This window comes from Ovis canadensis, chromosome 3 (assembly GCF_042477335.2).
Source record: "Ovis canadensis isolate MfBH-ARS-UI-01 breed Bighorn chromosome 3, ARS-UI_OviCan_v2, whole genome shotgun sequence".
Taxonomy (NCBI): domain Eukaryota; kingdom Metazoa; phylum Chordata; class Mammalia; order Artiodactyla; family Bovidae; genus Ovis; species Ovis canadensis.
Window position 1 is genome coordinate 206786325 of NC_091247.1, and position 17929 is coordinate 206804253.

The following is a 17929-nucleotide window of genomic DNA, read 5'->3' on the forward strand; positions in this document are numbered from 1 at the left end:
TCCCCTTCTCCTCGCTGGATGGACTTCATGACAAAGCCCTAGGGGATGGTGGAACCTCCAACAGAAATGCAGTTGTATGTTTTTGTTTTTTTCTGGTTATTAACAAGCAACAGTCGAAGTCTTTCTGTGGTGCACAAACATAATACAGCAGACTTTAATGTTGTCACCTGTTAGTTAAAAACAGCTTATCTAACCTAGCAGCAGCTCTGCCTAACAACGTTTCAAAGCTGGAGGGTTATATGTTGTTTGAGTGTCATGGTGCTGTCAAATTAAGTAAACCATACTGAACAGTGTAACAGTGACTCTTAACAAGGTGAGAGACTCGCAGAAGAAAAGAATACTCATAAGGTCTGAGAATAACAGAATGAATCAGAGTACTCAGAATGTTAAAAACCCAGTAGTTTATTTCAAAGTATAAATTTCAGGCTTGCTGGACAAAATCCCACTACAGTTAACACTTATACAGACACCACTCTACTGTACATTTAAAAAAGAAAAAAAAACAACCCACAAAAACCTTCAAAACCTAATAAAAATAGGGCAACTTGCTACAGCCCAGTCTCTATTAGACATCAGAAGGTCTTACATTGTCATTATTTACACTTTCAACTGTAATAAAGAAATATTAGGATGCAAGTTTCCTACAAAGGAATTATTTTTATATTTAATTTTGAAAATGGCTGATAAAATTCTAAAGCCAGGATTCCCCAAATGATGTCTGATTGCCCAGTTATCTTATTTACAAAAAAATAATTTTTTTTAAGATAGCAATTAAATATAAAGGGTGGGTATTTGACTCTACAAGTGAAAAATAAAGAATGACAAACTTAGCATGATAAAACTGAAGATGAGAAGACAAAACACATGTTTGTATCATTCTATTCCTCCCCATTGGCTGGCTCAAGGAAAATAAGTTTTTGGAATTGGATAAACCTGCCACACTAATGAAACACTTTATAGGAATTGTTCTAACCTTTTTTGTTTGTCCCAAAATTTTCAGAAAGGGGAGGGGCCATCATTTACCCAGTAGAGAGTAAGGCAGGCAGAATTATACACTGGTTTTAAATAGAGTTATTTGCAATAATCTAATACTGGGACATGGTCTTTCTGGAAATCAGAATAAAACAGGCCAATGACTGGTCAATGATTAAGTTAAAATAATGAATAAATCACAGGATATTGAAATAGCCCCACAAGGAAAGTCTGGGAGAACACTTGGAAGTCTTTGCAATAATGTACTGTGCCAACATCACAGTGTATACAAGTGAGAGAAGAGGATAACGCAGGCATTATTCTGTTAATCTTTTACAGTACTGGAAAATCTGTGGAACAAGATAAATGCATATCATGCAATATTAACACCTTGCTGCATAAACAATAATTTGGAAAATACAAGCAAAAGAGCAAACAAACAAAAAAACCCACATTAACACTTATCGGCCACAGGAAGATAACTGTATGGTGCAGCCTGCCTAAGGAGTTCTGCTGACAGGTGGTCCTAAGCTCCTTGTTTGAGGTCATTTTATTCAATCAAACTTTTCATTTCCTATCTGGCAATGGGGGTTGGGACAGTGGGGAACACATGTCTGTGAGGCAAATGGCAACCCAACAAACATTCACTTTTCAAGGAAGCAAGCTCTGCTCTTCATTTCTCTCATGAACTTCGACTTTGTTAAATGGCACACAGTATTCTGCATGTTTTAAAAAGTGAGTCCAGAGAAATAGAGGGATATAGTTACCTCATAAAGTTACCTGTTACCAACAGATGTCTTTGTATATACTTTATAAATGTACTGGCAAGAATGTAATTTTAAAATGTGAGGCTTAGTCACACTTAAAATTGGGTGAAAATTACTCCGACAAAGTACAAAGTAGACAGTAACAAACATCACCATTACCTTTAAACGTCATATAAACATCCTCTATTTCAGGCTGAAGTATCAGAAGTTTCCAGGATTTCCAATAAGGCAATACTTACACAAGTATTGTCAGACTAAAAAAGTAGCAAACTTGCATTCCCAAAATGGGATTATTAAGCTTATTTGTAATACTCTGAGAAAAGATACTATGAAATTAAAAAAGGTACCATGAAGTGTGATTGCTATTAAAAAATATGTGACCAGTAGCTATTTCTAGTTGAGCCCTCCATTCTCTGTCTCTAAAGAAACAAACCAAACAGAAAGCTCTCTTCAACATTAAAAAACCTGCCTGAAATGAAAACCTAGAGTTCAAGTAGCACCCACTGGTAACTCCAACATAATTGTTGCCTATAAATTCTGTGGCAGGCTAATTGAAAGAAACCATCTTATAATATCTTTTCCCTCAAATAATTACAATCTCTCTTTGTACCTTCCCTCCACCACTTGGAATAAAAAGTTTTATTTTACTGTAGTAAATCTATTTTTTAGGGTTACTATTTAAGTTATTTCTTTTTTCTCTGACAGAAATCACACAGTATAGGTCAAAATAATATTTTCATTCTACTGGGCTTTCTTCACCTGATTATATAATGCTATGAAAGCATAATTTTTTTTTTTAAAAAAAGCATAATTAAAAAAAAAAAGGATTAGTAAACATAAAGTACTCACCAAGGGAAGCTTTCTAGGCTAGGTAAGCAAATTATCACATGACCATAAAACCGGTCAATAAAGGACAATTTTGAACATGGGCTTTCTATTCTGTCAACTGAAATGATCTTCAACACATAATCAACACTGCAACCATTGCAGGTAAAAACATATGTACATGCAGATATAAGACAGATGCTCACATACATCTAGAAGATCATCAACTTCTCCCTTTAAAATTTTTCATTGGCATGACATTGGCAATTTCTTTACCATCATCATTAGACCCACAATGAGTAACACCTACATAGTTGGTTGGCAAATATGACTCATGGAAATTTTAATTCTCACTGTGGTATATTTTCTGAAAGCAAAAGGAAGATTTTGGAGCATTTACTTTAGGCAATCTGTAGGCTTTCCTCCACATCAATCAAACTTCACATCCAACCTGACAGTACAGTGACCAGTAAAAGTCTCTAAAGAGAGTTTCTTTACAAGTAGAATGTTTCCTATTACAAGCCATTGAAGATGCAAACAAAGAAGCATTAATATGGAAGTGACAGTTCCCTCTTATAAGTCATACATTAATGACTAACTCATTTAAGAAGGCAGGAATATGATTTCCAATATGATATGGAAGATGGCTTGAAAATGTATTCCACAAACTCCATAAATTCCTTTCCAAGCATCGCCAACCCCACTCTCATCCCCCAAATTACGCCATCTCTCCTGTCTTAAGCTACCTACACTCCAACATGTACCTGATACCAGTATAACTGGCACTCAAATAGAAAATCCATGACCAAAGTTTGATTAAAACTTTGAAGAGGAACAGAGATGCACAGAAGTTGTAAAGTCATTCTTACATAAATGACCCCAAAGGATATACTTTAAACCGTATCCAAAGCTGACATATGGTGAATCAGACAAAACTTAGCACCATCAAAAGAAAAGATTAATACAGGAAGAATGATATGAGGATAAAGAAGAAATGGAGCTTTCCCTTGATAGTTTAGCTTACTGTATTTTGTGAATTTTACTATTTACTTTCTTTGAAAGAATACTATGGGTGATAAGGTATGCTTTGGGTGATAAGGTAAACCAGAATTGCTTTCATAATCTCTAAGACAGTGTGCAACATAGATATTAAAAGATATTTGAAGGGAAATTGGCTTATACAATGTGGTCTTCTTTTGGTTCACTTTACACAGAGTTAAATAGTGACCAGAAATAAAAAGCATTAATTTTCTTGGAAGAAAAGAGCAAGTTAAATGTAATGATGTCACTGATGAGACTACATATAAAAGCCTTGGTCTAAAATTTACTTGAGGGAAATGTGCTACATTTGGTGGAGAGAAAGGAGAAATGAGGATGAAAGGTTGACAGAGAAGAGTAAACCACAATGGAAAAATGGCCCTGTTTACTTCTGCAGTTAATCCTTAAGGCACAAAAATAAATGGAAAAAAATCTCTGATTAGAAAAGGGAGGGCCCACTGCAATTCTTTTTCATCGATTGACAACCCAGAAAAGACAAAAGAAAACATGAAAAGATCTTTTCCTGTGTTCAAATTAACCTATTTTAAACTATTTGACCATTTTGCTTTTTATTTTTCCTTTGGGTTCCATTTAGAGTCAGTTTAAATCATCTATCTATAAACCTACAGATCACGTAGAAGCAGAATCATGCCAGATACATACCTCAAATCCTTTGATCTACTTACTTCACACTGGAAGAGAGGTAAATTTGAGAATGAAAATGGGAGATTCCACTGTAATAAACATATAAATACAGAAAAGCACACACCACACATATACCCCAGCCTCAAAACTAAAGCAAGGTGCACATTTACATTTCAAAACCTTGAAGCCTGAATTGTTCAGGAAAAGATCCTGCTTTATGGGCTGAGTTTATTCTGATTATAAACAAATGTAGTGTATATATACATCGGTCCAAGAAATCTTGCACAATGTGCATTTTACAATGGGTATCATGCACAAGATTAAAACAAGACCAAAAAGTAGAACTTCTGAAAGAGGAAGAGAGAAAGGCTCCAAGGTTTAACTGCTCTGCGAAGAAGAGATCACATCTGTTGACTGAGGATCACAGAAAGGTCCAAAACGCCCGTAAATATCCTTGGCTCGTACTGCAAAGTAGTATTTGCTGCCAGACACGAACTGGGTGAGAGTGCATGCCATAGGCAAGGGAAGTGCCTTGACTTCGCCAATCTTCTTCCACTGTGAGGGTACAGTGGCACTGGGTTCCTCGTGGTAAGCGTACAGGTGGTAGCTGTCAACAGTGGCGCAGCTTCTGTCCACCTCCAGAACACTCCAGGACAGTACAATGCCATTTTGACTCTGAACTCGTGCTAACTTCAAGTGAGGCTTCTGAGGCAGAGACGTGCTGGCAGCTTCAGGGGGCAGACGCTGTGGTTGTGGGGCTTCTGGTAAGGGTGCTGGGTGCACAGGGCGTGGGGGCTCCTAACAAAAAAAGAGTCATGTTGATGGATAATGATTGGAGAAAGGACTGTTTCTTAATGCGAGAACTATAACATCCTAGAAATCACTTACTTTTAGAGAGTCTTCATTTTACATCAAGAATACTGGGAAATAGCAAATATCACACATCTGGCAAGTTCTCCCTGATGATTTGAAACCAGTTCATGACCCAGAAGATGAGTGTTGAGATTATTCCCTCTGTGCTTTTTGGGTCTGAGATACTGAGTTTTCCTTGGGAAACAAAAGCCCTGGCTGATGGAACATCATCTTGACAGAAACTGAAATAATAATCTACTTCTGATAAAATAATTAATGATTTAATGATCTATACCACAGACTCTTGTTTTAATATAACATATTTTTTAATAACATATGTTGGCAGTCTATCAATCATCTAAAATTTGAGTATCAACTCTACTTTCATTTTCAGACTGTTTCTCCATAAAAAGACAGTAGCATATTCTTATAAGTTAAGTACATATAACACTGACTGTATATTATATTCTTGGTCAGTCTGCATGAAAAAGGTTACATTTATACTGGACTGTGAGAGAGAGAATTTAGAAATGTAGAAATAGTTGTGAATCTTTCTGCTAACAGGTAAAAGCATGAACAAGGCATGGGGATAGGCAAGCGAGGGGATTTATGGGCAAAAACACGGAGAATGTGAAGAACACACAAATTTGGAAAGGTAAGTTAAGGCCAGATAATGAAAAAGCATGAATACTAAGCTTACAAACTGACCTGATGCTGGACATTATTATCATCTGGGTTTTAAGATTACAATGATACCAGTTTTTCAAAAAGATTTAAGTAAGAGCCAGGAAACAGAGATATAAGTGGTCTTTTTTTCCCCCCAAGTGAAACATTATTGCTCAATGACTTTAGTTTGGAAGTCATGAAAAAAATAAGATCTCCTTAACTGAAATTCATTTATCAAAATTATGTTTTAATATGCATTTCATTAAATGGATAATTTGCATATACTAAATAGTGAATTCTGTGAAGATCTGATATCTTCTAAATCTCTATGCCTTTTCAAAGTTCAGTGCTAGTAGTGTGCACGCAGTAACAACTCAAAAAAGGATCTGCCAAATAATCTCAAGAAATGAAAATATGCTGAAATTTATATGTGAAGTGAAAAAAATCATATACACATCTGGAGAAACACAGTTTAAAAGCTAAAATAAATATAAAGTTAGAGGGAGGGAAAAAAGCAAATGCAAATACATGAAACATCGAAAGCTGAAGAAAAACAGATTTGAATACTGGCCATCTTACTGTATTACTTCTCTCAAATTAAGTAAATAACATTAAATAAACACACAACTAGTAAGATCTATGAGAAGAAGGCTGCAGTCATGAACTTGACTGGAAAGAGTAGGAATTTAAGGAGTATGATAATAGCTTACAGCCTATAACAGCCCTTTCTAATTCTTAAAATTCGAGGCTACCAAATCCTCTCATATTTCAAAACAGTTAAGTCAACTGAGCTACTGCTTCGTTTCTGCCACTGCAATGGAGATTTCTACTGAAGTTTTAGAGATAATATATCAGGGATTTGCTTCAAAATATTCCAGTGCATACACAGGTTGTAGGAGTTTGTGGGTGGCAATACAGAAGAAAGAAGATTGGCTATGACTGCTGAAGACTGATGACTACTGAAGACAGGTAATGGGTAGGTGGGGATTGCTACACTAGTCTTTCTACTTTTATATATATTTGAAAATTCCCAGTTAAAAATATTATTAAAATTAAATTAAAAGAATGTTTCTCCTATGAGATACTGCTGCTGCTGCTGCTAAGTTGCTTCAGTTGTGTCCGACTCTTTGCGACCCCATAGATGGCAGCCCACCAGGCTCCCCCGTCCCTGGGATTCTCCAGGCAAGAACACTGGAGTGGGTTGCCATTTCCTTCTCCAATGCATGAAAGTGAAAAGTGAAAGCGAAGTTGCTCAGTCATGTCCGACTCTTTGCGACCCCATGGACTGCAGCCAACCAGGCTCCTCCATCCATGGGATTTTCTAGGCAAGAGTACTGGAGTGGGGTGCCATTGCCTTCTCTGATGAGATATAGTGTATTTATTATAAGACAATTCATATGGAATCCTGTTTTAAAAAAAGCTCTGATGGATCATCACATTTACAAAACTGCAGCATAAATAGGACATTTTTACTATATATTTCTCGAAGGAATATGGGATGAAGTAGGTTGTTTGTAGTTGCAAACAACAGTAATGAGATATGTGCCACAGATCCTACAAGGCTAGATCTGAAGCACTGTGCCAACATGCTGGAGGTGCTGGGACCAGAAAAATCTGAGTTTTAAAATGGCTCTGCCTCTGACACTAGTTTGGCAGTGACACTGAGTAATCACCTAATATCGCTAAGACACAGTAGCCTCTTCTATCAAACAGAGAATATTGATTCTCAAGGGTTTCCCTGGTGGCTTAGATGGTAAAGACTCCATCTGCAATGCAGGAGACCTGAGTTTGATCCCTGGGTTGGGAAGATCCCCTGGAGGAGGGCATGGCAACCCACTCCAGTATTCTTGCCTGGAGAACCCCCATGGACAAAGAAACCTGGTGGGCTAGTCTATGGGGTCACAAAGAGTCAGTCATAACTGAGCGACTAAGCACACAGTAGGGTTGGGAGGAGTAAATAAAATAATACAAGTACAATAGTAGAGTGCCTCGTATATGTGAAGTGCTCCATTAACACGACTTTTTTAACTGCAGTGGGACAGTAAAATAACAGCTGCTAAGAGCACAGGCTCTGGAACTGGAATGTGTTGGGTTTTATGAGGTATGACCTGGGGCTGGTTATTCAACCACTCTGTACATTAGCTGCCATACCAATAATAAAGGATAAAAAAAGAAAGCTAGAGTTCTAAAGAATTTCTGTGTAAGGACCACATAAATTAACAGTGCCTGGTGCATAGAAAGCCCTTCACAAACTTAGCCATTACTATGTATATTTTAAAAAGGATGCTTTGCTTAGTAAAAAGTGGTATCAGCCTCAATCTCCTACCACTATTAGAGCCAGCATTTCCATTCACACACTCTATCATACCAAATACTATTACAGTCAGGTCACAGGATAATGTGACATTGATTTGGAGATTAAAACTAAGGAGAAATCTTTGGTTTTCTCTATTATCTCTTAACCAATGAATTCCCAATACCACTGGATGATTAAAAGTAGCAGGTGATAGGTCAGAGAAAGACAAATATTATATGATATCACTTATATGTGGAATCCAAAAAATAATACAAATGGACTTCTTTACAGAACAGAAACAGGCTCACAGACACAGAAAATAGTTATGGTTACCAAAGGAGAGGGGAAGGGATAAATTAGAAGTATGGGATTACCAGATATACATCACTATGTATAAAATAGGTAAACAAGGATTTACTCTATAGCACAGGCAACTCCATTCAATATCTTATAATAAACTATAATGGAAAAGAATCTGAGGCTGTACACCTGAAACTACCACAACACTGTAAATCAACTACAGTTAAATTAGAAAATTTTTTTAAATTAAAAGTTTAAAATAAAACCAATAAAATGATAGCAGTGTAATAGAACTAGTATAAAATTCTGAGAATAAAATTAAACCTGCAACAATATTTCGTAAAATATTCAGTACTTTAAAAAAATATTCACTACTCAAGAATGCGCTCTTTAACCTAACCATAAGTTTAACATAGTCTATTCCACTTCTCACGCCCCAGACGTGGACTCTTTTATATGCTGCACACCACCACAAGCAAACTCTATACTCCCCAACCATCATTACCCAGAAGTGTTTTTGAGTAATGTTGACAGATATAATGGTAAGATCTACTTTCTTCAATAAACATCTGCTGGAAAAACAGAAGACCTGTTATTTTCTTTTGCTATAACTAGTTTAAAGAAGAAGTACTAACTGCAGTGGTATCTGACAGTGTTATACGTGAGAATTTTGTGAAGCCAAGGGTCCTCACTTACAGTATGCACTTGTGGTGGTCGGTGATGCACTGTGAGCTGAGGTCCTGTTGATCCCAGGGTTAATCCATTGTTTACAACATATGTAGTTGCTTGAGGCACTCGGACTGTAACACCTATAAAAGAAAATGAAGTGATAGAATTCGAATTCTATTCTAAATTTGGTAGAACACTGAATTAAACATTTAAAAATCAGTAAAGTGATGTTTTTAAAATTCAAAAGGAAAAATATATCTAACCTAGAAGTCTATACTCATCTAAAGTATCATTCAAGCATGAAGATAAAGAAATTCTCATATATGCAAGCTACCAAAATAAATAGTCTACCTCCATGAACTTTTCTTCAAGTAGCCACACGAGAGACAAGATTAACAAAGGACAATAGGAGACAAAGTGAACAGGAGATCCAGCATAGGAAAGAAAGAAATGCAATCCATACCCAAAATCCTAGCACACTGAAACACTGGAGGTACACATAACACAGAAGGCAGATAGGCCAGAACGGAGCACTGTGACTCTAAAGATAGAAAACATGAAGCTTTCTTCACAAAGATCTCTGCTGCCTCCAGAACAGGCAAGTTAATCTTGCCTCATTTTAACAAGGTTCCTCTCTTCCTTTCCATGCTCTGCTGATCAGCTGAGGATACTCATTTCATCCAACAGAAAACTTTATACAGACATCAGGGCAACAAAAGCAGAAAATTTAGAAGCAGACTTCCTCGGTGGTACAGTGCATAAGAATTTACCTGCCAATGCAGAGGACACAGCTTTGATCCCTGGTCTGGGAAGATCCCACATGCCATGGGGCAACTACTGAGACTGTGCTCTGGAGCCCAGTCTACTCTACAGCTGCAACTACTGAAGCCCGAGCCCCTAGAGCCTGCACTGCACAAGTCACCGCAGTGCGAAAGCTGAACACCACAACTAGAGAGTAGCCCCTGTTCCCCGCAACTACAGAAAGCTCATGTGCAGCAATGAAGACCCAGTGTGACCAAAGATAAAATTTTTTTAAAATTAAAAAATGGAGAAAATTTAGAAGCCACTCATAGCTCAGCCATATTTCTGCCATATATCCATTACTGTGGGTACCTTGCCTGGGGTGAGCCCTGTTTCCCAGAATTCATTTAAGACACTGCTGACAGATTTCCCCAGAGAAAGCTCTTGTAAACTTGAGAAAGCTAAAGCCAGAATGTGAACTAGAGACTCTGTTTAGTTTATTTTCTCCTATAGCCATCACCTAATAATGGCATGACTGAAGTTTCAATAAACAGCTGGATTTGTCCCTGCTTGTTAAGTTTTGCGAAACTGAATATTTTTAGTGATACCTATAGAGATTGCAAAACCATACAGAAAAACAGAAAGTAAGGGTGATGGTTACCTCTGATGGAAAGGGAATAGGATGCAATTAAGAGCAGGCATACATAGATTTTTAGATTTTGATAAAGTTCTATTTCTTAGCCTAGTGGAGAGTTCATATGTGGTTCATTTTGCTATTTTTCTTTAAGCTTTAAATATATCCTTTATATAAACTTGTTTGTATATTTTGCAGCTGAAAACATATATGTTTCATATATATATGTGTGTATGTATATACATACACACACACATACATACACACATACACACACGGAAATTACAAGTTACCTTAAACATTTTCCCATCACACATACACACACACGGAAATTACAAGTTACCTTAAACATTTTCCCATCTTTTATTTCTCAGCCACTTTCCATACCTTTAAGACTCTCATTGGAGGCTATCCTTTACCATTATCTCCATATGGGCTAAGTCACAATTGATCATTCCCACTTTAATTAGGCAAGTTGTCTCTAAAGTATGGTACAGACCAACATCAAATCAAGTAGGCCATAAATAATTAAACTGAAGACAACACACAGAACACAAATTAGATACCAGTCCATTTTTTTCTGGTTAACTCTCCTAAGAAAAGAAAATGAATGAATAATAGTTTTAGTATGATATTGAACACTTTTTGCTGCATCTAACATCAATATAAGCCACTCCAACTACATGCAAAAGAACAACATAAACAGGAAAAGGGTCTCTTACTGTTTTGGGGATTGACCTGCCGAACAGCAGGAGCCTGCATAACAGTCCCTCGCAGGGGAGCCTGAGCTGGTGGTGCGGGCAGGGTTGTATAAACCACCTGGTGGTTTGCAGGAGCTCTCGGTACAGGGAGTCTCGTGGTCACCTGAGTCACTGGACGATGTGTTACATTCACGGTGGTTGGAGCTAATGAAAAGCAGAAAAATAGATTTAAGATGCAGTAAATTCTACGTTAAGTAAGCAATATTAAATGACAATTCACTTTATACAAAATCTAACTTACTATAATAGACAAGAGTTTCCTTTTATAATTGTGAAAAAGTTAAGAATGACAGGGTCAACCAAGGTTAATATTAGTACAATCCAAGTTTCAGAAGAAAAGAACACCTCAACCATGTCCAAGGCCCTTCCCACTCTAGTCTGTCTAGATAAATAAACAAGTGAAGATGTAGAAAGGGTTTAGACTTTGGGGAGTATGATCTGATAGGAGTGACTTAGAAGGGTGAATTTTCCCTTCCTCAATGTTAAATTATTCTTAGCAGAGTGGAATTTTAGGCCCTCCAGGCCTTCTACTGATGGGTATAAATTCAAAAGAGTAACTTGTGGTCCCATAGTTCAAAAAACTGACTGGCTACTATAACTTACGGGTTCTTCAGATGAGTCAAATCACCTCCTATTCCAAACAATGAAATACCTATTAAAATATAGGCTTCTTCATTCTCTATCATGGCATTCCCCCTAATTTATGTTCCAGAGAACATTAATGCCTTGAGTGATATTAACATATATTTATCAATAATGAGTTCTAAAATGTTCACCGACAGCATGGAGTACAAACAATGATTTTAAGGAGTTAACAATTTTTTGTTATAACTTTCTGAATTAGAACTACATTTTACAAATGACGTGTTAGCTATATAATACAAATCAATAATCAATATACTTTCCTATGGAAAAATATGTTCTACAATAAAACAAATTTGGAGGTAAAAACTGTATACAATAAAGATAAAGAGACTCCTTAGCCTTAACTTTCAATGTGAGTCTTTACAAAGAAGAAGTATATAAGGAGGAATACTTAGCTCTTCATCTCTTTATTTCCCATTTTATTATCTATATTATTAACACTTCTTTCTAAATCATCTAAATTGACTGTCATTTTATTTCACTGGATAAAATTCCATGTAAGCTCAATGCTTTCCTTAATGAGAAAAGCATTTCACAGATAAATTTCTTAAGCAATGGGCTATTTTATGAAGAAGACGACCTGTCTTAATTGGCTTCCAAACAGATTAGGAGATACAAACTACATCTTGAAAATGTCTAATTAATAGCTTCTTGAGAGGTAGCAGGGAAAATATTAATGGTTATCTTCTGACAGTAGTGTTAGGCCAGTTAAAACAATTTCTAGTTAAGAATCACTGAAAAACTCTCGTTTGATCAATTTTAACATCTTGGTTATAATTAGAATGAATCATTATATTCATCCCTTTCAGAGAAACCGTATTCATTTCTGCTGTTTACACTGTCAGATGACAAAGACATATATAGTTTAACTCTTCTTTATAACCATTCTGTATCAGTGCTGCTAGTTTAAAGACTGTCTGCAAAATTAAGTCACACTGCATTCAAAAACACACTTTGTCTTCAAAATGACAATGAGGAATATGCCAATACAATTCTTTTAAAAATAAAAAATAATAATGAAGGTTATTCTTAATCTTATCTTTTAAAAAAAAGTGTAGCCTTTATAACTTATTACTAACACAATTAGGGTTAAAATCAAGTTCATCTCAAGGGAATGTGAAGAAAAGGACAAAATATCTGCAAAAGACATTATTTGATAAAGGACCCATCCAAAACATACAAAGAACTCCTAGAACTCAACAGTAAGAAAATGTACAACCCAATTAAAAAGTGGACAAAGGATCTGAACAGACACCTCACCAAAGAAGATGAATAGATGGCAAACAAGCACAGGAAAAGCTGCTCAACATAATATATCATCAGGGAGACGCAAATCAAATAACGATGAGATTCTACTATCCCTGTTAGAATGGGGAAAGTCTAAAACACTAACAATACCAAATGCTGGTGAGGATGTGGAGCAACAGTTTCTTCCTCACACTGCTGGTGAAAATGCAAACTGGTACAGCCACTCTACTCTGGCAGTTTCTGCAAAACCACATTCTTCCTGTATGATCCAGTAATCACATACATTGGTACTTACCTAAATGAGCTAATTTTCTGTCTAACCTTTCCACTCAGTTTCACAGTCATATTTCTCAACAGGCAAAACTAAAGTTTCAGCTCAGTGATTCAGCAAGTTTACCTGTAGGTAGTAAGTGTATGGTTGTCTGAGATGGTCCACTTGTTGGCACTCCAGATGGTTGAAGAGGTGGTGCCGGCTGGATGGGTTGCAATGGTCGAGATAAAGGCTGAGAAGAACTCATGGTTGACACAGGGGTATGATTTACCTTTTTAGGGTCTGTTAATTAAAAGTGAGGCAATATGATTACTGATAGAAAAATATTAGATATACAAGTTTATCTTTGCCATTCAGTTGCATTTTACCACTAAGAGAACAATTTCATTGTATTTTAATTAAGTGTACTTCTGCCAATATGAAAACCAAGTCAGAACCTTAAATATTTCACTGTTGGTTCTATCATAGATTTTAAATCATATTTAAAGAAAATATAGTTGTAATTTTTTTTAAAAAATGAAAAGAATCCTACTTTTAATAAAACAAGCTTACGGCTTTAGCAGCAGCTACTTTAATATTTGAGTGTTGATGAAGAAAATGCACATTAGATGGGAGAAGTTAAGTAACACTCAATGGTGGGGCAACGGAGAGAGATTCTAAGAGGCAGGGGTGCTACAAAGGGAAATGGCAAGAGTACAGATGACAAACTTATATTTTACTTTTTTTATCAAAAACCAGCCCTATCTGTGTCCTCTTACAAATAATCAGTATTTACTTTTGTGCTCTAGAAAATTTCTTTCATTAAGATTTGTGTATTAAAAAAATAGTAAAAGCAATACAGAAAATTTGAAAGGTTTAAACAGTAATCAGACAGGCGTGAATTCAACCCCAACAAATGATGACATAAATCTTCTAATTTTATATCAGTTTTATACAAAAAACCTGACCTTTCTGTCACATAATGAATTGTATAGCTACTTAATTTTATTTTTCTAAAACCAACTGAACTATCTTATTTCCTAAAATATAATTTCTTAAAATCGCTAGTATTTTTTTTTAAAATTAATGTCTTAAAGGTATAATAACATCTGATTCTACTAGATTTTTCACACGCATTATATAATTACCACCATAAAGTTTTACAGATATGTCTATGAATAAACATCCCTGGTGGCTCAGATGGTAAAGCGTCTGTCTACAATGTGGGAGACCTGGGTTTGATCCCTGGGTAGGGAAGATTCCCTGGAGAAGGAAATGGCAACCCACTTCAGTACTCTTGCCTAGAGAATCCCATGGATGGAGGAGCCTGGGGCAGGCTACTGCCCATGGCGTCCCAAAGAGTCGGACACAACTGAGCGACTTCACTTTCACTTTCAAAGTTATTTTGTACAGTCAAATAAGTTTGAGAAATACTCTATGAATCATTCTTGGAGATTTACATTGTAAATCAGCACAGTAAAGGTTCAGAGATATCTGTATGAAGGAAAAACACCCATATAATTTTAACTCAGCATTTCCCAAGCATATTTAACCATGAAAGTTTTTATTTACAAAACACCTATTAACACTGTGGAAGAATAACTTGGAATATTGTTCAACAGCTAACCAATATAATTTCTAAATATCATAACAGAATAATACTGAGAATTCTGGGTATACATGCTTTTTAACAATATCTTGATTTAACACCTACGTTAAAATATACATATACACATACGAAAAAAACGTTTAAAGTCTAAAGACCTAGATTTAATTCGTACTTTGAATCTCTCCTCAATTCTAAAACAGGCATTACTGGATTATTGTAAGGATCAAGTGAAATAACAGATATAAAAAGAGAAGTATTCCATAAGTTAAATATTCTCCTAGTTGCTCTGTTTTCCTTTATGCTTTGTTAATATTCTCCCAAGATTTGATTTCTATTTTTTAATTCTAATCTTAAAAACTCTTTCTAAAAAGGATACAAAAAATGCTGTCAAGATTTGTACTAAGTATAATGAGTTAAGAGAGAAAAATGGTACCAAAGCATTCCTTAGTACGATTACTTATATTTAAGTACCTTGTAAAGCTCCACTCTCTTCATCATCCATTGTGAGATCAATGACACCACCTGAATCACTGCTTGTGGCTTTTCCACTCTAAAAAACAAAATATTTGCATTTTGCTATGGGAACTCTGGTGGGCATAAGGCAAATAAAACGATACTGAGGGGAAGCAATGATAATGCACAGCCTGGTTCAATCCGGACCCCTAAATGACTTTACCTCAAGAGTGTTTGTCAGAATAATGACCCAAGGATACTCATGAGTCAAATATCTGCCACCAAAAAAAAAAAAAAATCTTCCACAATAAATTATTTTCTTTTTTAGTTATATTGTCAATTACACAGAGCTATTAGAGTGACTATCAGGTGCTTTAAGTGATTAAATGTAAACATAATTCATTTCTAATATTTAAATGTTGACCAAACCTACACTAAATTATCAACATTAATTCACAAAAAGACCAAAGGCAACTTTAAAGCCAGAATTAGGTTACATATAATAATCTATTTTTCTCCCTAACGAATGGTACGGTATCACAGGATGTAATGTGCTATAATCAGATGACATCCAATTTGACCAAAATCGACTCATTGTCCAAAATTATTAGAAATGTAGTTAAAAATTTTTTTAAACTATATAATGGCAATAAAAAAGGAAAGCAGTACAACATAGACATAAAGAGCCAAGATCTTCAAGTCAAAAAGAATGACTGAATCTTTTAGTTCTGACACTTACAAGTTACGTGAACTTATGTTAAAATGTCATTTGTTTTAATTTCAAAAAATTGGATATGAAGTCTATTATAAGGATTAATACAAATATGCATTCAAAAAGCTTAACACCAGGCATGACACACAGTAACCGCTCAATAAATGCTAATCATAATTACTTTATGATATATTTACAGTCATGTCAACTCCAAATGATTAAGGTTTTCATCTACAATACTAAAGTTTTACAAAATTAAAGAAAATGTTATCTTGATGTTAGATATATAGGCCAAATTCAAAGACCATGATGTAACTTTAAATCTTACAATTATAAACCTTTTCTACGATAATGACTTCACAGAAAATGACTTGTTAATAAGCATCACAAACCTGTAAAACCCAAACTGAAAAGTTCTTAACAAACCCTTGAAGAACATAACAGAATCCACTTGCTACAACAGATCTGTAAGATCCACTTGTCCAACTAAGGTCCACTTTTAAAATTGAATTTTAAATTCATCAAAAATTACTAGAACAACAGGCAAAGACTAGTAAAGTAGAAACCAACTAGAAATAAAAGATAGTCAATAAAAATAACTCCAAGTGGAGCCAGATGTTGAATTTAACAGACTTCAAAGCAGCTGTTAAAAATATATTCCAAGAATTACTAGAACAAATAATCCCAAAACTTACGTGGGATCATAAAAGACCCAGAATTGCCAAAGCAGTCCTGGGAGAATAGAACAAAACTGGAGGCCTAACACTCCCAACATCAACAATAAAACAAAGTTATCGCAATCAAAACAACATGTGGTGTTGGCATAAAAACATACATGGATCAATGGATCAGAACAGAGCACCCAGAAATAAACCCACACACCGATGGGCAACTAATCTTTGACAAAGGAGGCAAAGATGATAACAATGGACAAAAGACAGTCTTTTCAGCAAGTGGTGTTGGGAAAGCTGGACAGCCACATGTCTATCAATGATGCTGGAACATTCTCTCACTATACACAAAAGTAAACTGAAAAATGGCTAAAGACTTAAATATGTAAGACATGATACCATAAAGCTCCCAAATGAGAACGTGGGCAAAACTTTCTCTGACATAAATCACACCAATGTTTTCTTAGGTCAGTCTTCTGAGGCAATAGAAATAAAAGCAAAAATAAACAAACGAAACCTAAAAAAACTCACAAGCTTTTGCACAGCAAAGGAAACCATGAACAAAAAGACAACCTACAGACTGGGAGGAAATACTTGCAAACAACACAACTGACAAGGGCTTAATTTCCAAAACATATAAACAGAGTATACAAATCAATAACTAAAAAACAAACAGCCCAATCAAAAAATGCGCAGAAGACTTAAACAGACATTTCTCCAAAGAAGATGGGCAACAAGCACATGAAATGATGCTAATACAACTAATTACCAGAGAAATGCAAATCAAAACTACAAGGAAGTATCATCTCAAACTGGTCAGAAGGATCATCACTGAAAAGTCTACAAACAATAAGTGCTTGCGAGCGTGTGGACAAAAGGGTACCCTGGGTACACTATTGGTGAAAATGTAAATTACCGATGCAACCACTATGGAGGAAAATATAGAGGTTCCTTAAAAAACTTAAACTAGAGTTACCACTTGATCCAAACATCTTATTGCTGGGCACACATCCAGAGAAAACTCTTAATTCAAAAAGATACACGAACTTCAATGTTCACAGCAGCACTATTCACAACAGCCAAGATACGAAAGCAACCTAAATGTCTATTGACAGATAAATAGATAAAGATGTCTCTCTTACACAGACACACACACACACGAAATATTAATTAGC

At 35.6% G+C, this 17929-nt stretch overlaps 1 protein-coding gene across 10 annotated transcripts in view; it reads right to left on the reverse strand.

The window, feature by feature from the left end:
• Positions 1-384: 384 nt before the first annotated feature.
• ATF7IP (activating transcription factor 7 interacting protein) overlaps positions 385-17929 on the reverse strand; it is a 116041-nt gene continuing 98496 nt past the window's right edge. For 4 of the 10 annotated variants that reach the window (XM_069585650.1, XM_069585653.1, XM_069585652.1 and 1 more), the window contains 6 exons: positions 15390-15468; positions 13457-13612; positions 11128-11310; positions 10972-10998; positions 9058-9170; positions 385-5045 (listed from right to left, as the gene is read on the reverse strand). In XM_069585650.1, coding sequence (XP_069441751.1) covers positions 4626-5045; positions 9058-9170; positions 10972-10998; positions 11128-11310; positions 13457-13612; positions 15390-15468 — 978 coding nt within the window. In that variant the 3' untranslated portion in view covers positions 385-4625. Of the gene's footprint in view, positions 5046-5135; positions 5295-9057; positions 9171-10971; positions 10999-11127; positions 11311-13456; positions 13613-15389; positions 15469-17929 lie in introns of all 10 variants that reach the window. The other 6 variants (XM_069585654.1, XM_069585657.1, XM_069585656.1 and 3 more) reach the window with 3 other exon arrangements.